General features: G+C 51.8%; 6 protein-coding genes across 6 annotated transcripts; 4 read left to right on the top strand and 2 right to left on the bottom strand.

Moving 5' to 3' along the window:
• Positions 1-1,651: 1,651 nt before the first annotated feature.
• ColSpa_10332 (repressible alkaline phosphatase) lies at positions 1,652-2,545 on the top strand (the record flags this gene model as incomplete). Its single annotated transcript, XM_049276544.1, has 1 exon — positions 1,652-2,545. One exon carries the CDS (start codon positions 1,652-1,654, stop codon positions 2,543-2,545), a length of 894 nt encoding a protein of 297 aa, XP_049132501.1.
• Positions 2,546-6,862: 4,317 nt separating this feature from the next.
• ColSpa_10331 (uncharacterized protein) lies at positions 6,863-7,647 on the top strand (the record flags this gene model as incomplete). The annotated part of the gene is made up of 2 exons (XM_049276543.1): positions 6,863-7,166; positions 7,217-7,647. 2 exons carry the CDS (start codon positions 6,863-6,865, stop codon positions 7,645-7,647), a joined length of 735 nt encoding a protein of 244 aa, XP_049132500.1.
• Positions 7,648-8,067: 420 nt separating this feature from the next.
• Positions 8,068-10,353, bottom strand: ColSpa_10330 (ubiquitin homeostasis protein lub1; the record flags this gene model as incomplete). The annotated part of the gene is made up of 1 exon (XM_049276542.1): positions 8,068-10,353. One exon carries the CDS (start codon positions 10,351-10,353, stop codon positions 8,068-8,070), a length of 2,286 nt encoding a protein of 761 aa, XP_049132499.1.
• Positions 10,354-13,478: 3,125 nt separating this feature from the next.
• Positions 13,479-14,939, top strand: ColSpa_10329 (uncharacterized protein; the record flags this gene model as incomplete). Its single annotated transcript, XM_049276541.1, has 2 exons — positions 13,479-13,777; positions 13,922-14,939. The coding sequence occupies 2 exons, from the start codon at positions 13,479-13,481 to the stop codon at positions 14,937-14,939; spliced, it is 1,317 nt and encodes a 438-aa protein (XP_049132498.1).
• Positions 14,940-17,637: 2,698 nt separating this feature from the next.
• Positions 17,638-18,400, top strand: ColSpa_10328 (sphingoid long-chain base transporter RSB1; the record flags this gene model as incomplete). Its single annotated transcript, XM_049276540.1, has 2 exons — positions 17,638-18,112; positions 18,168-18,400. The coding sequence occupies 2 exons, from the start codon at positions 17,638-17,640 to the stop codon at positions 18,398-18,400; spliced, it is 708 nt and encodes a 235-aa protein (XP_049132497.1).
• Positions 18,401-18,744: 344 nt separating this feature from the next.
• On the bottom strand, positions 18,745-20,151 carry ColSpa_10327 (actin-related protein 6; the record flags this gene model as incomplete). Its single annotated transcript, XM_049276539.1, has 2 exons — positions 18,745-19,655; positions 19,716-20,151. 2 exons carry the CDS (start codon positions 20,149-20,151, stop codon positions 18,745-18,747), a joined length of 1,347 nt encoding a protein of 448 aa, XP_049132496.1.
• Between the last annotated feature and the right edge of the window lie 1,728 nt (positions 20,152-21,879).

Raw genomic sequence — 21,879 nt, 5'->3', positions numbered from 1 at the left:
AAGATAATTATGGCTGTATCTTGTACTATGTTTGCCGGCTGATGTAGAAACCCCCCTACCACACTTTCTCACTCCATTACTCACATCCATACCGAAAGACGTATCTTAAATTATGTCGGCCATTGGGCGTGTATGTGGGTCAATCATCGATCAGCGGACGTTTGACTTACCCTTGAGACCAGAGCAGTTACGAAATGGCTGAAAGTAATATTCCGCAGGTATGGCTTGAGGGTAAATTGGTCGTAACCGAATCTCGGTATGCATGCACTCCGGATAAATAAGAAGGCACATGGAATTGATGGCAGTAAACCAATGACTATGTATTCGACCAATCTCTGAGAAGTGTCGTTGACGTCACATTCACGCGTTCATCCACTGCCTTTTTTCCTCGACTCGTGTTTATTCAGGCTGACTGGATTGGTCAACCCCCGGTCGAAATTCAGAGAAATAGATTACACCGACCGAACGTTGCCATAATCTCCTTTTCGGAGACGGCTCGGTTCCGAAAGTGATAAATATCTGATAACGCTAGTAAAAGCACACGCGGGGATAAGGCCTTTTCCAGGATTGCATCCCCGGTGTCTCCCCACAACCTTGTATACGCCATCGAATCACAGAAACGCATTCCTCACGTGCATCTTGGTGGTAATGCTACGTTGCCCGTAGCGGCACGGTTTTCCGCGAAAGACAGGAGGTAAACAAGCAGCCAAGAGCACGTGGTCAACAATGACCGGACAGACAATACTGGCCTCAACTGTATATAGTCGCATGGTAACTCATCGTGGAGGTGCAGTGATCTGATGGTTTGGCTCCATGCTCTTTGGCGGCACGATATACAATCAATATGGCATCAATCAAACTCAGTCTCATTTGCCTTGCGGCGACTGTGGCAGAGGGAAGTTCGAGGTTCCTCGCACCAGTTCAGGACATCAATCTTCCAGCTAGCGATTCCGCCGCACATCCGCTTGAGCACGTGGGCGCCAATGGTCCTTGGTTCGCAGGTATGGATACCTATATCTCGAGACCAATTCCAATCATCAATTGACATTCCGTACTCAGGGCCCAATGTTTATGGGATCTCGTCAGACATTCCAGCAAATTGTTACGTCGACCAAGCCGCGTATGTCCTTCGGCATGGATCGCGATTCCCTGATCCCGGCGCCTACAACGGATGGGTCTCGATGCAAAAGCGAGTCAGTTCCCAATTGTCCCTTTGCAAGTGATTAGGATACGCCTAACTCTATCATGCGCAGTTCCAAGCTGGGAACTACACTGCGTCTGGCAGTCTTAGCTTTTTGCCTAAATGGCAGACTGCGTTGACGAACCCCTCTTCCCAGATCTCGAATCTGAGCCCGACTGGGTACAAAGAGGCGCATGACCTTGGCTACACCTTGCGAACCAGGTACTATTATTGACGATACAATCCTAAAAAAAACCGAAGATTTAGCTAACCTGAGGCAGGTATCCGGATCTCTATACCGAAGGTGATGATTTCATGGTTTGGGCCAACAACTACTCCCGAGTTCTTCAAACTGCAAAGCTTTTCGTCCGTGGCTTTTTAGGAACAAATGCCACCCTTTTCGGAGATGTTATCTCCGTTACATCTAAAGGCTTTCCCAGCGGCATTGGCGATTCTTTGGCGCCCTCAGATATGTGCCCGGCCTTCGAGGATACTGAGGGAGGCGACGCTGTGACTCAATGGAAGAGCGTCTACATCCCCCCAATTCAGGCTCGCCTGCAAGCACTTATCGAAGGAAACCTCACCCTCACTGCAGACGACGTGAACCAAATTCCGTATCTATGTGGCTACGAGAGCCAGATACTGGGACGTCTATCACCATGGTGCGACATATTCTCCGACGAGGAGTTCCTTCAGTACGAATACTTCCAGGACCTTCGCTATTACTACGGTGTTGGCCTCGGCACTGATCTTCCCCAAAAGATGATGACACCCTATTTGAATGCCCTGGTGGGCATTTTAGAGAAGGGTCCATCAGTTACCGGCAAACGCGAGGATGGAAGCTCTTTCGATTTACCGAAGCTCATCATGTCTTTCCTCAATGATGGACAGCTCAACGAGTTGGCAGCCGCCTCCGGAGTCTTCGATGATCAACAGCCCCTCTCCAGCACCGAAAAAGACGACGATCGCTTGTTTGTTAGCTCTAGATTCACAACCATGCGGGGAACTATTGCTTTTGAGCGACTCAACTGCGTCGTGGCTGGCAACGCTACATCCCCCCAGGCGATTCGGCGAAGTAGATGCAACTCCACCCAACCCTTACCCCCAGTGCAAGGCTCACATAATGCGACATATGTCCGTATTCGCCTTAACGATGCTGTATATCCGCTACCATCTTGTAAAAACGGACCTGGCTCCTCATGCTTGTTGAAAGACTACAAGGAGTATGTCGCCACGAAGCAAGAATCTCAGGGCAATTGGATCCAAAACTGCAACGTTACCACCCCTGGGGCGCCAACAGAGGTCAAGGGAGCAAGTTTTTATACCGATCTCAGCAGTCCGTGGTTAAGTCATGTTGCTCCTTAAAAGGCATGATTGCATAGGATATAATCGGATGAGTCATTCATTGCTTGTACGAGATGAACTAATACTAATTTTCTAATACGAGAGACTCTTGATAATGAAAGGATAAACTCAAGTGTTTTTTTATATTGCTCGAGCCCACAAGTGAAGTTCTATTCTCAAGAGATATCGTTGTAGTGTCTAAATTCTTCATTCGTATTACTGCATAATGACTTGTTACGAGGCAAAGCGTTGGAGCCGAAGATTAATGAAATCTCAATTCTCACTACGAATCTAGCTATGTACATCTAATTTTCAATATTAAGACAGTTAACTGATTCAAGGCTGATTTCCCAGCATGATGTACTGGAGGCCAAACGCCCTTGCAAGCATTTTTGTTGATGTGCAAGGATGCAGCGCTTTGCGAAATAAACTTCAGTACTTGCAACCGTAACCGAAACAAGTCATTCATGGTTTGAATTCAGGGCCGCAAAACTGATCATGAAGCCTCGAAATGTCCCTTGGGACCAAATCATAAAGGTGAACATGGAGCTCACTAGAGGTTTCAGTCCCCGACTCTCAGACAATCAAAGTGTGGTGGACCTCATAAAAACCAATCAATATGTACATCTAAAATCAAATTACTGGACTGTTTCCTCGTCAACAGCCGATCGAGCATACATGACGGGAGGTTTTGTGTTATGCTGCCATTTGGATCTGAACCACCCTGCGTCACATTTTTTGTTAGTCCGGTTGTACCGGTATGCTATGTATGGGGCAACCCCCCACTAAAGAAAATAGCAATGAAACCGATGATTACCACGTCATAAGCCATTAGCAGACCACTGACGTAGCTATCACCACCGGTCACAAACAAATAGTATGTTGACAACAATGATATGCGAAGTTCTCTATACAAAAATTCATACGTGGTCGGAGAGCTGGAGAACGGCAATTATATTTCCTTTTTCCCGAGGTTAATAACAAAGGTCATCAAATAATGCCTCCAGTGTTTTCTCTCTCCCTCTCAATTCGGCGAGACTGTACTTCCCTGAGTACGTGTTTATTTGACCCGGGTAGCCACACCAAGTTTGTCAGATCTTGCAATGCGTTGGTGCATTTTGATGTACGAGTCACTTGCGCAATAGCAGAAACGTTAGCATGCTTAAAGTTCTTGCTACCCAGTGTTGGGAGTGCCCGAAGGTCTGGACTTTTGCTCCACGTTCAAAACCGCCACATCCCTTTCACTCCAGATAGGGAAAGCCCGTAGTTACACGTGGATGTCAAAAAGCCTAGCGGAAGCGATATGTAATTACTGGTCGTCTCACTGTAGCATCACGTTTGCCGGAACTTTCGAGAGTCACTTGTTTCCCATGGCCATACTTTGAGTTTGCGTCTGATGAATTATCCCCTCATGAGCAACTGCCTATCTACGACTCAACCCCCCACCAGAGAAAGCTTACGGAGCAGCTCGGCACAGCAATAATCCGGCAATTCCAGAGCAGGTCTTTGTTTGCATGATCATACATGCATGTTCCTAGAGGCGTGGTAATTAGATTTGCTTCAGGTCTCGTAGATCGAAGGCCTAAATCGAGTAACTTTCGGCTTGCCCACCCGCACATAAAGGTATGATAACTTGAACCTGCTAGGAACATGACATACCCAGTTGTCTTTTTTTCTCTACTGTAGGTTCTAAAAGGAAAATTCTCGGAGATTCTTTAAGTGGAAGTCTGCACAGCCTAGCTCACCTATCAAATGCACGGTAGTCCACATGGTACATCTGGACTTTTTCCATCTTGATTGTCATGACTAGTTCACTAAGCCAGTCTGAACTTTGTTCGCGATGCTCCGCGGGCCGAACGCTGTTCGGTTCCATATTCAGGACTATGTTGCACCTCAAAAGTAGAATACCCCCTCTTAAAGTCATTTTCTGACATTCAAAACATCTAACACTATTTTCCAACCCCTCGCTTATTTACCTCCATCACGTCATATCGTTTTAAGGCTGTCCACATGCAGTGAGAAAAGAAGCAGAACATAGGGGCATACAGTCGAGGGGATATGAAGCCTTGAACCACGGGAACGCGACGGGTTTATTTGTGGCATGAACGCCCAGAAGCTTTATGCAAAACTCGTTTGGTCTGTGCCGACAGAAGGGTAGTCGTGCCGTGGCTACAGGAGCTTGTAGGCATGGCGGATAGCATGGTGGACACAATCGTCGGCTCGACGGTAGGCATGATATGCATTACTACTCTAGTCATATCAATACGCATAGCAGTGAGAACAAGCATGCACACTTACGGGCTTGACGATGGTAAGAACAGCGCTAGCTTTCTGGCTGATTCACAGACATGCTAACTCATTGTGCAGTCTTAATCATTGTGAGCTGGGTACGCCGAATCCCAAACAACAAATCTTCGTGAACTGGTGATTGGCTTACGATATGGAGGTCCAGGTTTTTACAATGGCCATGTACACCGCAACTCTTGTTTGTAAGTAACTCCTGTGACTTGATTTATTGCGGCGGGCTACTAATCTTGTTGAACAGCGGCTCATTCGGGATTTGGCAATCATCACCAGGACGTTAGCCTGTCAGGCTACGAGCGGTTTCTGAAGGCAGGCTCTACCTTGGATTTACAACTATAGAGACAAAGTAGACTGACTACGCCAAAGCTTACTATCGTCACATCAGCAACCTATAGCTACGGCTTAGCTCTTGCCAAAATGTCGTTCGCGGTCTTATATGTCAGAATGCTCCCTAACCGACGCCTTGTCATGATGAACAAAGCTATCGTCTTATTTCTTTGCTTTCAGGCAATTGAAGAGAGTATTATCCCTATATTTCAGTGTAAACCGATTGCCAAGGCGTGGACAGTGGGCATGAAAGGCGTCTGTCTTGATCTTCCCGTACTGTGGTGGTGCGGTGTGAGTAAACCCCATCTTCAAAAGTTCATGACCGTAGCTTCTAGACTTGAGGCTGACAACTCGCGGGAATTTAGTTCGCTTTCAACCTTTGCACAGATTTGATTCTCTTCATAGAGCCAATACCTACTCTGTGGCGATTGCAGCTACCGTTAGTCAAGAGACTCGGCCTCATTGCCATGCTATCACTCGGCTTGATGTAGGGGATCTATTCCTACGTACAATTGCGACTAAACCGCCAAGCTTCTAACATTCCCTGCAGGGTGGTTGCTATTTCTGTAATCCGCATGCATTCTGTTGCTACCATGGGTCTTGATGACACCCGTGAGTACTGTCGTCTTCCCCGTTGGTGGCATCTAGGGAACGCTAATTTGATTCACGCCAGATGATCTTGCCATGCCTATAATATGGTCCGAAGCAGAAGTCGGCACCTTGATAGTGTGCTCCTGTGCGCCTTCTCTACGCAAACTGGCACAGAAACTACCGCGCTCCCGTAGAGCCTTCGGTTTGTCAAGTACAGATGTGCCAAGACGAACAGTCGAAACGATCGGTCGAGCGAGGAGGAAGCCAAAGCTTCTTTTCCAGGATAGTGGGGTTGTGAAGAGCCACTATACATATGAGTCGGACTTGACAGGACCAACATTGACGTATCCCCTCAGCGTGTTGAGTCGGCCGGCTCCGCATTCGGACACCGTCAATAGTGACACCCACAATGCCATGCGTAAAGCTTTAGGTAATGAAGTAGAAGTCTCTCGTCAACTTGAGCCAGGCATTGACCTGGAAAAAAACCGGACGGACACGATCGCGATACCCATGTTGACATTTTCTCCAAGGGGACCCAACGACGAGGCGATGAAAAGTGGTTAATGTACGGATCAACAAAGAGGTAGAGACTAATGGACTTTGGCTGCTACGGCCAAATTTGTTAACCAAAAAGTCGGTAGACGCTCTTTGGCGTGAATGCATAAAATCGCAGAACCCGCACCGGATGACACCATCCCCGTCGAGCCGGAGCCATGCTGTGGGGCCTGGTCGGAACACGCGGACCTTGCGGGGCTCAGCAGCGCCCGTTTCGGACCTCAAAAAGTCAATGACGTATGAGATCTCTCCATGTATTGACACACCACTACACAACTGCAGCCATACAAGCCTGCGTCATGAGAACATGAGCCTCCATGAGCCTCCATGTAGCCCGGGCTGTCGGAGTCGGTCTTTGAAATGCCCGAGTCCACGTCGTTCGCCGAACACTGACGCAGGGCATATAGTGTGAACGTCATGTATGAGCACCTTTTCGTGTCACCTTCATAACTTCTAAACCATACATCAATCACCTCGTTGAAGATCAAAAACTTTTACATATTCAAAACGCCAAATCTGCTAATAGTCAGTATCAGTTCCTTGTAAACAAAGCTAATGACGATGGGTGTCTCTCTTTCAACTGCCAAATGGCTCGCGCCTGCATCCTTCGCCGTCGACTTTGCAGCCCAGAACTATGGCATGTTCAGCACTCCTAACATGAAAGACATCCACGACGCCAACCTTTCCTTCTGGTCACCACAGCCTTTCTTCATTGCAGGCTTCTTTTTTTCGCAACAGCTTTTCCAGCTTGCTTGGCTGTGGCGCCTGTACAAGGCAGACCCCAAGGTTGAGCCGATGGATGCAGACGTTGGAATTATGGTTGATTTTGCACCTTTTTACGCTGTTGGAAACCTTTGCATTGCTAGTAGGTATCACGGTCCTGAAAATTGAGAACACGCTGACACGCTATAACAGCATGGATGATCTTCTGGAACAGCTCAGATCTTAAGACTTCCAACATTTTTGTTGTCATTAACAGTCTTGCGCAGCTGTACTTTATCTTTAACCGTCTTCCTCCGATGAACACAAAATCAATCAACTCGGTTCTCACTCACGTTGTTGCCAAGACATTTGCCGGCATTGGTGTCCTAGATCTTCTCCACAATGGCTCGGTTGCTTATTTCGTCCACCAGCAGCCTTCTACTGTTGTTAAGGTGCTTACCGGCGTGGGATTTGGACTGTTGGCCAGTGCCAGTGACTGGATCTTTGGTGGCTGTCTTGTCTACGACCTTATTGCTCTCTCCGTTGGCCAGTCCGCCTATGGAAACGGGGATTGGAGCAAACTCCTTGGTATCTATGCCGGAGGGATGGCTGCCATCGTCGGAGTCCGGAACCTCTTAAAGTAATTAAACCCCTCCACTTCAAATATCCCTCGAAGCCCAGTGCTAATTATACCCAGGTCTCCTTATGTTAGCCAGTCCACTGTTGGCTATCACTCTTTGTGAAGCAAGGGAGAGACAGAAGTCTGAAGAAGTGATTCGAAGAAGTAACATCTCACTACTTCATCTTCGATAGCTTTTTGGCCCTCCATCGACCTGTGTTTTGCCGATGTAGTAACAAGCTGTTCTGAATCTAATATTTGTGGTTGATCGAATCTTTGTACAACATTCTTTATTTTCTCAACGCCTTTGTGCCTTGATCAACCTTCAGCAACTGCAGCTCGACATGCTATGGGTCTAGTGTATCCCCTTGCTGAGTCTATGTGGTATCAATCGTATCTCATACACAACGCCATGAATCTGCAAAGTTAACCCGCATGTCTAACCTCATGTCCGTTGTCTTGTTGGCGCCCAATTTGTCAACCATTCCCGTGCTTTGTCCAAGTCTCCCGAGGCTGCTTCACACGCAGCAATGCACCACTGAAAATCCCAAACACCTTCGCCAGCCAACATTTCTGCCAGCTTTCGCCGCCGCTGTGAAGCTTCATCAACACAAAAGTACATTGATTCCTCTACTTGTGATATGCTTTGCACCAGCGGCTTAACGAGCGGCAGGGCGGCCTGAGCACTGGTTCCCTTGGACTCGAGTCTGAGGTTGGCTCTGCCAGAGCGGCACCACTCGTTTCCGCACCACTTCTTCCCACAGCCTGTCATCAACTGGCCGAGGTACCTTCTCTCGATACGACGTCGGAGAGCTTTGCCTTCTGGGTCGTGCATGCTAACATAAAGGGGCCCGAAGCACAATGAGCAAAGACCTAGCTCATTGCCAGGTCCTTGTCCCATCGCCGTGCCTGCTCCAACTGCGCCAGTGGATCCAACGCCATGAAGAGTCCGGCCGCAGTTCGCATTGCGGCAGATATCCGGCTTGGGTCGGGAAACCTTGTCCAGTTCATGGTGCTTCATGTGCGCTGCCATGTCTCGCATGCGGACGATCTTTGAACACAGATGGCATTCCGTTGTTCGGGCGCCATCTGCCAGCTCATGCGCTGTGAGACCAGACAGAATCGTCTCTGCAGACGGATTTAATGGGTCGCCCTCCTGCGGCACCTCAAGATGACAAAACTGGCAGAGGATCAACTTTCCCGGGCACATGTTCGTACGGTGCAGTGCCAGCTCTACCAAAGATGACGCCTTAAAATCACAAGCCGGACACTTGCGTTCAGTGTGTCGTATATTGTCATGCTTGGCTTTGCTTGCCATCGAGTCGCCGAAAGCATCGTCGTGTTCGCAATGCCAATGTGCTTCCCACTCCGGGGATCCTTTCTTGAAGACATGCTTACACTTTGGACAAGCGATGTTGTTTCGAAGGCAGAAGTTCTGGTGCAGTATCATGGTTCGCTTGGGAACCCACTGAAGGCAGTTCTTGCACTGTTCCTCGTCTGGTGACCTTAGATTATCGTTTGTCAGGTCAACCGTTACATCTTGTGATTCTCCTTCCACCGCTGCTCTCGCCCTGAGGCGAAAACGGACTGGTACCGACTCATCAGAACTTCCTGTCAAGGGGTAGCCATGAACCGCAATAAGAAGCTGCTCCGCATTTTCGAGCTCGACATTGGTAGGCTGAAGAGTAATAGATTTTTTCCCGTCTTCAGAAGGGGAGAAGTTGCCGAAGACGTATTCTGAGTCGCGGGGTTGGGCTCGCTGTCGAGTGGATTTGGGACTGATAAACAGGTCTACTGCATCTGGGACTGGTAGCTCAGACACTTCGATAGTCAGAGGTCGGGTTCGATCCCAGGAGGGCAGTTCGTAGTCGACATATTCCCCAGGAAGGACCTGGCCTTCAACGGCCTTCCACACGTCAAGCTCGCCTCCTTTCGAGCTTCCATTCGTGGTACCAGGCTGGGCCTTGGCCATAATCTGGCGCATAGTCTCGCGGGCCTGCTCTTCGTTAAGAGCTTCAATATCAACTTCCAAGTCCGTGTCTACGACACAGATGCCGTCGCCGTCGGGCATGAATTTATCGACCAAAAACTTGAACTCTTCGCCTTTGACGCCGCGGACGGAGAGCACAGTATCCTTTGTGAGGGTGGTGTAGCTTTCACGCAGTTGGCGTTCGAGCAGGGACTTCCAGTCGTCGGGGTCATAACCGGCTTCGAGTGGTCTAAGGCGGACATAGGTACCCTTGGGCAGTTGCCTCGCGTGCACTGTCACCATCGGCTGGGTATCTTGAATCATGCCGTCCGTCAGGTCGATCGATTCGTTGTTGGAACCCTCGCTGTCAAAGTCAGTCGACAAAATGCCCAGAGCTTCCAAGAGGTATGGACCCAAGGCAATTTCGCCTTCCTCGGCAGAGAACTCGCGAATGCCGGCGTAGACGACATTTCCGTTCTTCTGGTTGACCAAGAGAAACATCAAGGGGTTAGGCAGCTGCTGGGAGGTGTCCATATATTGATATTGGGTTTGTTGTTGGCGTGCGTATGGATTGAAGGGGTCGTAGGAGGTGAAGGTCGAGTTTGGGGGCGCAGGCGGTCGGGGAGATGCTGCAAGCAGCTGCTCTAGAGCGGACTGGGGGAGGAGAATCTTGTCGCCGCGCAAGTCTCGAGAGGCGGATTTTAAAGGTGGTAGTACTGCGAATGGCGCAGACCATTTCAGTTCAGATTGGGGTTCCTCCATGTTTTGCAGTCCGCGTTCGTATGCGTCGGTAGTTGAATTGGTATGGCTTCCCTTTGCTTTCCGACTCGTCTACAATGGATGGCGGCTGAGATGTCGTGTCTAGGTGGGGTGGAGGGGTAATGGAGGAATTACTCTGTCGTCAAGAGCACTGCCGGCGTTCGGGCTATTGCAACCTGACATGACCGGAAGAGAAACAAAAGTCTCTTAATCCCGGAGGCTAACAGACAATTATCATCCAGGCATGCCGCTTCAAGACTGGATCACCCGGAAAACACCATGGTGATGGTCGCGATGAATCAGCAGGATGGCGGATTTCTTCGGGATTCCATAGAAGCCCGGATCAATTCGCAGGAAGAAATGCACATCAGCCACACTAGCCCCGAGTCGAGCTGACCGCGTGGCGCCATTCCTGTTTCGGTCAGCTCGCGCCACAGTGCCTCCTTATCTCGCTCTTATCTCTCTCACCGCCTCAGGTGACACAGACTATGACTCTCGGATCCGGGGAGAGACTGCACCAGGCGCCAAGACCGGTCACCGGTGGCGGCACAAAGAAGTGGGGAAAAAGGGGATAGGTAGGTACCACCGACAGGGTCGACATGAATTGAACGCCTCGATTGGGAAGTACCGAGGCCACTCTCAATCACCCCATCTACTGGTCTCTTGCTTGGCCGTTTGGCTGTGCACGCTCTCAGTTCGCTCACTGAAAATAACTAAAACAAAACAAATGACACCCTAACCATTTGGACAAAGCTGGACCTTGATGTGCAACTGCCAAGAGGCTCCTTTTACCTACATGTGGCTCCAAAGCTCCGCGTCTCCATAAACAGCAGAAACAAAAGTAACCAAATCCCGATTTCGCGACTCCCGGGCTGCAACTCCGTGAGCCCCGGAGCAGGGCTAGCTAGCGGATCAGCGCGCCGAAACACTTCCCTCATAAGCACGTAGGAGCCATTTAGCCCCCCAACGTATGCCCCCCAGGTTACAATCATCCCAGGCGGTGTCGCGCAGGAGCCACATCTCCCGCAAGGGGACTGGACGCTCGAGGCACGGGCGGATGAGCCCAGTCGCTGCACGACTGCAAGCTGCAACATCAGGATGGGGCAACATGACCCGAGATGCGCGAAGCGGATAGCGCGACCTGGAGCAGCTCGAGTCGACACTCCGACAGAAAACCTACATGGCCTACCACAGGGACGCAGCGTGCCGCCCCCCTCCCCTCTATTGCTTGGTGTGGTAGACAGCCAAGGATGGATAGACCGGGTGCGACTGCCAGAGTGGCAGCGCAGTGTAGGGCGAAGCGGAAACCGCCCATCAACGAGTAAGTTTCTGTTATGGTGCATGTAAGATTGCCGTGAGAAGCAGTCGTGCGTGGAGGTGGAAAGTCCGGCAAAGCTGGCCTTTGCTCCTGGTTCGGCCAAGAGCACCGAGCGCATAACAGCGAGCCAGACGCCTAAGGCCCAGTGGGCTGTGGTGAGGGGACATGCACACACTCTACAGCAATCAGCGAGTCACTGGCCTACTATGGCAAGTCTAAACGGTTGGAGCGGCTAATTTGGGTCATGCGACGGTTTCAAGACATGCCCAGCTCAGCACACCTTCATTGGAACTTGGCTCCAGTTGCCTCTTTTGCTGGATATGAAGCGACGGAATTGGATGAGTCCATAAGATAGCACTTGTTCAAACGAGGGAGTTGGGTCGGTAAATGCCTCTAGAACGATGCGAACAACCAGGGAAACCTGATTGCGTCGTTGTAACCGCACGAACGTCGCGTGAGTACAAATGGTTTCCCGTTCATTCCGGGCCAGAGTGCGCGGATATGCGCATCTGGGCTCTTGTTGTTTTGATGAGAACTGCCTCAGCATGCACGTCTGGACCGATGCAGCTCGCCTTATGTCGCCTCAACACCTCGCTCACCTCACCTCACCACTCCAACCCCCCTTTTCAACTCTATGGAGTCTCTCCTATGCACATCAAACTCCGTCCGTTGCCTCAATATTCGGTCCGTACAACGTTGACTTTCTCCCCCTCTCTCAGCTGCCGTGTACCCCCAAGTGGATGCATGAATAAGTGGATGCACGGCAAGCCCTCAGAAACTATCAACACGAGCGTCAAGGTGCCAGCGCAGTGGACTTGCTCTGTTGCTCTGCAGTTGCCAAGACCGCGCCAGACGGCGGGTTGAACCTCTTCCGTTTCAACCGCACTATTCTCCATCTCCTTCTGCCACAATGGCTCCATTGACTGGACACGGCCGATCCTTCTTTCAGGGTCCGACCCAACCGGGCCAACCCCAGATACTACCACACTACCACCTTTTGCCGACAACACCTGCCCTGCTGGGTGAAGCGACAGGCAAGCTGATGGATGGTGGGCGCCTGTGAGTCTCGCGTCTATGCTTGCCGTTGCTGCAATGCTTTGCTCTGCTCCAGCCTCTAAGACACGAGAGAAACCCAGATTGGAGCCAAGGACTCGGATGGGGTGTGGACAACCGAACCACCTACTTGGACGTGCATCCAGGGAACTTGGACCGGTCTAGCCTGCTGGGCTCTAGCCTGCCCGTGCTGCATCTCTCGGCGCATCTTGTCGACGGTACGTACGCGGCGGTTGACCTCAAGGTCCCCTTGCTCGATGTACATTTGCTTCCCTGTCTCAACTCTGCTTCACGGAGTACCTCTTCACCGCAAAGCTAAGGATAGACACTCCCACGTTTCTTGTCTTGTCCTGCCCGGACATTAGCCCACCGTCCACTCTCCTGTGCCTGGCAAGGTTCGACGGTGTAGATATTTAGACCGACACGTCTTCCTACTCAACGGCGCCTCTTGATCTGCCCACCCAAGCTAGAGCTCTAATCCTCCTTATGTAACCCGCCAGCACCATCATCTCTCTAGAAGCCGACCGCGATTGCGCCACTGCCAGCGAAACCGCCCGACCGACCTCGACGGCCATCTTGTTGCGACCCTAGCTTCCCTTCCTCTCTGGCTCTCCTTCTCCCTCTCTGCCAACACCCACATCGTCGTAATCGATCAACCTCTTGATTTGATCGCCGCGGACCCTCGTGGTTTACGGCCGTCGCAAAACTCCCTTATCTCTACTTCCCCGGATTCTCCTCCGCGCGCGTTCGCCGTAACATGCTCCAGGACGTCGAAGACGCCTACACGCTTTACGAGAACCCAGTCACAACTCTCCTCTACCTCCTCTCCAATCCTCTCATCCTAGCCCACACAGCTCCTCACCTCTCCGCTCATGATCGTCTAAGTCTTGCATCCACGAGCCGAGCATTCCGAGAACTTATCAAGCACACCTCTGGTGTATTCAGACACCTTGATCTCAGCCAAGTCCGCGGAGCGCAGTTTGACATTGACGGCATCGACCGTGGAGGCGAAGTCTGGCGCAACGTTCAGCTCGATGAGAATTTGACCGAAGATGAGTGCGTCCACCCCCCCTCCCTCCCTTTTTCACTTGTTCCGACGGTCCCATTCCGCGGTCGCGGATAGCTAAGTTGCGCGGTGGAGACCACGGAGGATCCAACGGGCGGTGGTGCAACGGTCGGCTGACACAATGACCTCAACAGCTTCTACTCGGGTCCGCTGAGGGGCATCTTCTCCAACATTCGTAGACAAAACATCCTGCAGGATGTACAAACGCTGATCCTCGACGGCCTGTCCGTGACGGCCGAGCTTTGCCACGAAATCATTCTCGACTCGGTCTACAGCGTACGTCTTCTCTCCATTCGCGGGGTCAAGAATCTCAACGAGCGCAAGCTCTGCGGTTCCCTTCAGTATGCCTGCAGACCGTCGCGGCCGGAGGGCATGCCTCGACTCAAGGGCCTGTACGTTTTTGGTGCCAAAGACACTACACTGACGGCGTCGGGCGTCTCATTTGGCGCAGCTTCACACGCAGCGCAGATCGGCGCAGGGTGGAACGCCAAGTCGCAGCAGGCGTTGACCTCCTCCCTGCGCACCGAGGGAGATGAGTGGTATCAGAAAAAGGGCCGCATCATCACACGCCCCTTGGTGGACGAATGGGCCAACGCTCTGGTAGATTGCCATGGCATCATTGCTTTCGATGGTCTGGCTTGCACCGGTCCCCACCACATGAATTCACCAGCGTACGGCAAGGCGAGAATTCCACCCGCAGCCCGGCATTGGGCGGTGGCCACGGTCGCGTTGGGCGGTTGCGCTGGGTGCGGCGCTGCTCCGGAAGGCATGTCGGTCCACAGCGGCACGCCTGCGATCCATCGCCCGCTATTGTCGCCTCCGCCACTCTTGACTTCGTCAGTCAAGGCCGCGACTACACCGCACTCCGGGCCGGGATCGAACTCATCCTTCGTTGCACGGTGCATCGACTGCCTCCGAGAGCGTTACTGCGCCGGCTGCAACAAGTGGTGGTGTGAGGAATGCTACCAGGCGCCCGGCGCCGTGACCGAGCTGGCCGACTCGGACGTGATCGTCGTCGACGCCGAGGGCGGCGCCTGGGTCCAGCACCAGGAACACGAGAGCCAGTCCAAGATCAAGGTACGAAACGGCGCCTGCTTCCCGAACTGCTCCATGGGCGAGGTCATCGATACACAGAGGGTGTTGCTGGGTTGAGTGTTGGACGTCCTTTGCCGTCTGGCCCAGCCTGTTCCAAAGTGTATGCCACAATGCTGTCCATGCTCCTCGTTCTCCCACAGCCCCTTTCGCCTTGGTTCATGTGAAATACGTGCCTCTACCGGGAAACCAAAGTTGCTGATAAAGATCCACATAGGCCCGCATCACCAAAAGCTGCTGGGAGTGTGGTAGCAATGTGAGTTTGAGGCCTTGACCCGGATCCATGTGCCGATTAAAGCCCAGAACTGACGGCTAGGAAACAGTGCCAGGACTGTATCGAGCGCACCCAGCGGCTCTGCAGAGGCTGCTGTGGCGGGTACTGCATGATTCACAATGAGGGATCGACCTCGACTTTCGTAAGACTGCCCACCAGCTCTCACCATCCTACCTTGTGGCCTTGCTAACTCTATTCGCAGTGTGACTGTCCGATCTTCCTGACCTCGCGCCATGTGTGTGGATCACTGACTTTTAATAGGGTGCTCAAGCCGCGGTCGTTTCTTGCGACACCTTTAGGAGAATTTCCTCCAGCAATGACGACGACCTCAGCCTTTTGCTTGGCTATCGAACAGCTCTAAGCCTATCAACAGCATTCCAAAGGGTCCAAGAAGGCCTCTCTAGAGAGGCCTGCCTCCTTTGGTGATGCAGGCGGTTTCCCACGACACTTCTCTACTTCAGCCAAGCCACTTGCACGGGGCAGGGCGCACAAAGCTCCCTTGCTCTTGGAGGGCAGCCGATTTGGTTCTGATTTTTATTTGTTCTACCTTGGATATTGTTTATCGCAGAATATATATAGCGCGTGGGTTCTCACCAACCGTCGTTTGTGTCGTTTCTGAGATACCCTTGAAGCACAGCGTTTGAAGCCTCAGTTGCACAAGAAGTAGTGGCAATAGACCATCTCAAGTCTCCTCTCATTCTGATCTTTCGTTTGTGGCATGCATCGCAGCAAATGTACGCCCAGTGGCCGAGGCTCTTATAACTCCAGTCATGGTACTGCGCTGTCGCACGTGTTTCTTAAGCGCACAATTCATCCTCCGAAAACCACTGTGCTTTTAACTCCACTTTCGATGTTGTCTTGTCGTCTGCAGCCAACAGCATCATGCTGCTAATGTGTCTTAGTCCCACTAGTCCCTAGAATAGATTGAGTTGGACTCAGCTTGAAAGAATACAACGAGGTCGAATTGCCGTCTAGATCTTAGTGGAAAGACAAACTGATCATGGAAACCTTGGCCCCGTCTGTCTTACTGCCTCGCTGTTCATTGGGAACATCGCGCAACCTCTCCTCACGATCCTTCCATGATCACTTAGAGGATCGTGAGAAAGCGGCTGTCGACAGTCATGCATCCGATATCACGTCAGCAAGGCAGACATCTCTGGTTCTGGAGACGCCCAAGGCTCCTTTTCCTCCTAGCCCAGCCACAGGCGAGATTTTGTCCCTCTGGTACAAGGCCATCGTTTCCAAGCACAAAGGTTTACCTCAATACGCATTGTTGTCCCGAATCACAAGTATTGGGATCCTATCAAGACGATTTGCGTTACTTCCGGGGGCTATCCAGCTGTGGTCGACTGCCCTCAATCTCGACTCGTGGGTGTATCCTCGGAAAAGAAACTCCGGCTCAGGCCTCACAAGGTCTGAGCCTTCTATCAAACGTAACTCATCTCCACTAGGTTGGATCCTACGTATGACTGCAGCCAGACGATACCGCCCCTCTCGTAACACCTTCTCAGACTGACATGTTGGAGTGATTACTCAGATGAGTGACCCCATGAGGTGGTCTCGGGGCAGAAATCCATCTCAAAAGCCCACGATATCCGTCTCTGAGGTCTCCAGATAGCCGTTGGATTACAATCACCATGGACGCTTGCTTCACGAGCCTTCCCTGACGCGCTACACGACATTCCATGTCATTCTAGCTAGGCGGACATTGCTTCAGGGTATCCTCGCCCTTGACTCGGACAATCTCATAAAGATTGCTCTCGCCGAAGTCCATCTGGAGGGTTGACACGTAGGCTGGATGCTACGCATGCAACTCGCGGAGGTTTGCAGCACAGTCTTGACATACCTGCAAGGGAGACCGACCCCTGGACGATGTGTGACTCCGTTGAGCTACCTGCTACTAGATGATTTGACAAAAACTATCTTCGATTGTACCCATCAATGCATCAGTGTATGGATCGGGATCCTGCCGTGTTGCACCACAACCTTACACAAACTGAGGGTTTCGGTTGCATCTCAAGGTCTCCTGCTCGTAAGGTCCTCCTGTGATAACAATATCTTAACACAGCGCCAACTGCACAATCCATTAAACTAGTAAACTCGGGAAAGTGCAAGGTCCAAGCTATCTAAAGCAGGACTTACAAGACAGTCACAAAGAGAACCCGCAAAGCATTCCAGCTGACCCTATTGAAGGTCTAATGGTTCGCTTCCGGTCTCTGGATTTGATGTTGTCCAAGCAGCAGTCACATCACCGTATCCGGCTGCAACGCCTTTCGCCATGCTCTTACTTGACAAACCCCCTATCACGAGGCCGACTGTAGCCCCAACGATGAACGAGGTGAAACGGAGCTCGGGTCCAAGAAATTGACTGATAAATTGCAGCCTCGTCCTGGTCCGCCAGAGGACAGGGGGTCTAGAAGCGGTAAACCCCAAGATTAAGTTGGACACCTTCAGGACGCCTTAACCTTGTTCACCTCGTCCAACATGATCGCTTTTTCCATGACGCCAAAAGGCCTGTCACCATTGCTTCTGTGTTTACATGCGGTGACGGTCAATGCCACGGATGACACGCAGTATCCAGACCTCGTCAGATCACTGAGAACAAGCCCGGCGGAGCTCGGCAAGCTAGGAATACTCCCTGATGATAAAAACTGGACCTTTAATTACTTCGCCCATCGATTCCATACTCATACTCCCGGCGGAGTCGTAAACGCCGATGCAGCCACATTCCCAGCAACCGTGGGCAATGGCATGACCATGGCTTGGATCAGCCTCGGCCCCTGCGCCATGCTGACACCACACTACCACGCTCGTGCTTCCAACTACGTCGTGTCGGTTGCGGGGACCACCGAGACATTCATGACGTTGGAAAACGGCGCTCCTGTCGTCAAGACGAAGCTGGAACCAGGGATGATGACTGTCTTCCCCCAGAGCAGCCTGCACATTATGCAAAACATAGGTAAGTTGCCTCCTGGCTCTGATGCGCTGAACCAAGGATGACCGGAGTTTCTCAGGCTGCGGGAACGCTACTCTGATATCGGCCCTGAGCTCAGAGGACGCCGGCACACACAACGTTGCCAATGGACTGTTTGGCCTCCCTCCAAGCGTTGTTGCCGCATCGTTTGGCGGCGACTCCCTGTCGGTCAAGTTCGCGCAGCTTCGCCGCGACATTCCGGCAGTTGGCACTGGTGCCTCGATCGGCACTGCTGAATGCCTTCAGCGTTGTGAAGCCAGCGGTTCCAAGTAGGTCAAGCCTATTGTACGCCCGAGACTTGATTCGCTAATGGAAGACTGGCGCTGACACTTTTGCAGGCAGTCTTTCCCAGCGTCAGGAGAGCTTCAGGTGAGTCTAACAAGGTCTCCGAAGGCTCGCAGTACAAATACCCCGGGCAAATTGTTCTTAGGGGTTGGCCTCATTGGACGTTTGCAAAGAATGTGCTTATCCATAAAGGTCGTGATTGAGTGGGCGGCGCTGTTTGGTTTCTTTAGATTGCCGTAATGCATGGGAAGCATACCAGGGTCAGGCGAATTGCGCGAGAATTTTTGACGGTGGCCAACATCTCGACGGCTCGGCTATAGAGTAGTAATGATTCAATCACCTGCGTTCCCCGAGCCGAACTTTCGGGCGACCCACGAGGCGCCGTACTCTTCGTATTCCTGCTTCGTGGCAGAGAACCTGTGGATGTCGGGGTGTTTGGCCAAGTTGGCGCCCCCCTCCCAAGTACTAGTGATGGGATTGACGGGATGCGCGACCCGGACAATGCAGGCATCAGGAACTCGCTTGACGAGTTCCTTCTCCAGCCGCTGAATAAAGCCGGGAAACAAGGCGTTGCCGCCAACAACGACAATGTTGGCCAGCAACCCGGGCCAGAGCCCGATGGGGAGTTCAGACAGGGATTGCATGATGACATCGGCAAGACCAGGCTGACGAAGACCAATGTCAGAAGGTTGAAAGAGCAACTCGGGCACGGAAAATCGTTCGTTTCGGAGCGTCAAGATGTCTTCGTTATTATCTGCGGTGCGTGCGGCCAGCTTCCTCGCTTTTGTATGCATCGCAGGGTCGTAGTCTCGAACAATACCCTTGGTACGCGTGTGGAAATCGGGCAACACGTAGTCTTTTGCAATACCGGCCCCAGTGACATACGGCTCCCTCTTCTCGCCTCTAGTGCCCTTCCAGGTCTTTTCGAGGTCCCCATTGAAGTCCATAGAAACGTAGCTGGCCTGTTCCTTGATTTCGTTGACAATGTAGGTATCGTTGCGCATATCGTAGTACCTGAGAGACAGGAGACGCGTCAGGTAGTTCGTCATGAGCTTTCCGCCGACGTCGAGCCTGCGTACAGCAGAGTGCAGCGGTCTGCCGTTCAGGAGTGGCATGACGATCGTGTTGGAGTAGCCAGAGTCGATCAACAGCACAACTTCGGCCGGGAGCTGAGGTACCGTGTTCGGGTCTCGGGGTGTCTGAAGGATGCCTTGGACGTCGTGATACGCGTTGAAAGAGGCGCCTAGGGAGCAAAAGCAAATCAGTTGATGTCCAGACTTATGGGCGCGGTGCGGTGACATACCTATGCCGCGATAGTAGCTTGCGAATTGGTACTCCTCAAAGACAATCTGGTCGCAGTTGGATTGCAGGATGGGCAGCGAGTTGGGCTGCTCTGTGAGGAGCAGCCTCGTCTCTGAGGGGTCGCATTTCTGAGGCGCGTTGTCGTCGAAGAACTCGTGATCCCAAATCTCCTTTTGAGCCTCCCAGTTGACGATGAAACCTTTTTCCACCGGTCGTCGAAACTGAATCTCGCCAAAATCACGGCACTTTTCCAGGTCGGATGCGACGTAGACCTTCCTTGCTCGGTCTCGGCCGATGCAATTGGGGATCACTCGGGGCTCTTCGGTGAGCTCTTCGGAGACGAAGCCAGCCTTAATGGTGTATGCACCATTGTCGAGCACAAGGGTCTTCGACGGAGGCGCAGGGCCTGTGGACTTGTTCTTGCGGCCGCCAACCATCGGAGAAAATGCGCTGGTGCAAGCTTGCCCAGACTGATGGGTGATCGGTCGTGACTTTTCTGAACTTTTCTGTCGGAGGCTTGGGCAAGCTCCTAGGTCGAATGTCGACTTCTATTGGCTGCTTCACCAAAGTGGGTCTGGCTTCGTCGGCAGTCGGGCAAAACGTCACCGCGCCTCCTGCTGATGTAATGTCTCCTACACCCAGTCGAGGGAAACACTTGCCATCGGCCTTTTGATGAAGTTCCCGCACGCTGTATGCGGAACTCAGAGGCTTGGGCCATGTGCGATGGGCCATGACAATTTCTTATCGTGAACCGTCTTTTGTACTTTTAACAAATCCCCATCTCCATGAACCATCCTGGACGCTGATGGAAGTTCACTACTAAAGAATAGTCGGACCTGCAACCTGTGGGGGCCGTAGACAAGATATTTGCAGACTCTAGGGATATACTCGGTGACAATATTTAAGAAGTTAATAGGCATAGAGCAGCTGCCCACGTTTGTGTTTTTTTCCAAAGCCTAAAGCAAATCCAAATTCGATTTCAGTCCTTTGATTACCTTGCGGTGAGCGACAAATGAGCTGCAGTGGTTTCGGAAGACGTCTCTTCCCAGGATCGTCGAAAGAGGTTGCATATTGATAGCATTTACTAAGTTGGATTCTCGGCATGGAATTTGTACAGCACTGTCGCGCCAGCGCAAACGGTTTCATATATGCATAAAAGACAAGCGAAACCGAGGAATTGGCCGGTTTCGTGCAGCGATTATCTTTGAAGAATAGAATTCTCATTCCCAAGTCAGCAAGCCCATGAGTTTTGTTATGTGCTGCAACGCACGTCTAAGACTGGCTTGGAACGCAGCAAAAATCGCCGGCGTTATAAGGGTAAAACGAAACAAGACAAAACACCAAGAAGCGTGCAAATTTTCTCTCTTGAGGTTTCCCAAGTTTTCTTTTTCTTTTTCTTCTCTTTTCCTTTGACTGATGGATCGGAAGATTGTGGTGTAAATTGAGGTGTAAATGGCATTTTGAGGTGTTCACCGCCGCCAACGCAGTGTGATGGATGTCTCAGAGCATCACGCGACAGTGTCAGAGCATTGGGTAGTGAGATAAGGGGACAGACGGCTAGGGCTCTAGATAGGTGAGGGTGTATGGCTGGTGCGCATGAGGCACACCACAGGAGAGATGGGGTCCATCGGCGGTACCTGAAGCACTGACAAAGTCCTTGGGCACTGTTAGTCTTGGACAGAAAGGCACTCGAATACAGTATGGCGGAGAATCTGCTGAACAGCAGCACATGCCAAATGGAATTTTGTAGATGTAGGCCAGGCTGGAAAGGAGACTAGCTCCAGCCCAGACAAAGCAAAGATCAACCGAGTAAGTAAACCCGGGCGGCATAACAACAAGACTGGGACCAGACGGTGACCGCTCAAGTGAGACGAAGTGGTCGACCTGAATTCTGGGTGGTCCGGTCTAGGTTGGGCTGATGGGTGGTTGTTGAGGTGCATTGTTTAGCGGTAGCGGTTGACACGTGGAAAGGCGGTGGATTCGAATCTGGAACCTTGGGCGCAGCATACGCTCAAGCCTGGAAGGTATCATAGCTCTCTCGCAGGACCTACGTGTGCAACCTGCGAGGTGGGTGTGCGCATGAAGCTGCCGGAGGGCAGACCATGGATGAAGGCTGAAGGACGTGAGCTCTGGCAGCGTTGCGTTTGGGAGCATTGGACGGCAAG

This window comes from Colletotrichum spaethianum, assembly GCF_022836535.1.
Source record: "Colletotrichum spaethianum MAFF 239500 DNA, contig34, whole genome shotgun sequence".
NCBI classification, from domain to species: Eukaryota; Fungi; Ascomycota; class Sordariomycetes; order Glomerellales; family Glomerellaceae; genus Colletotrichum; species Colletotrichum spaethianum.
This window is presented reverse-complemented; position numbering and strand designations above follow the sequence as displayed.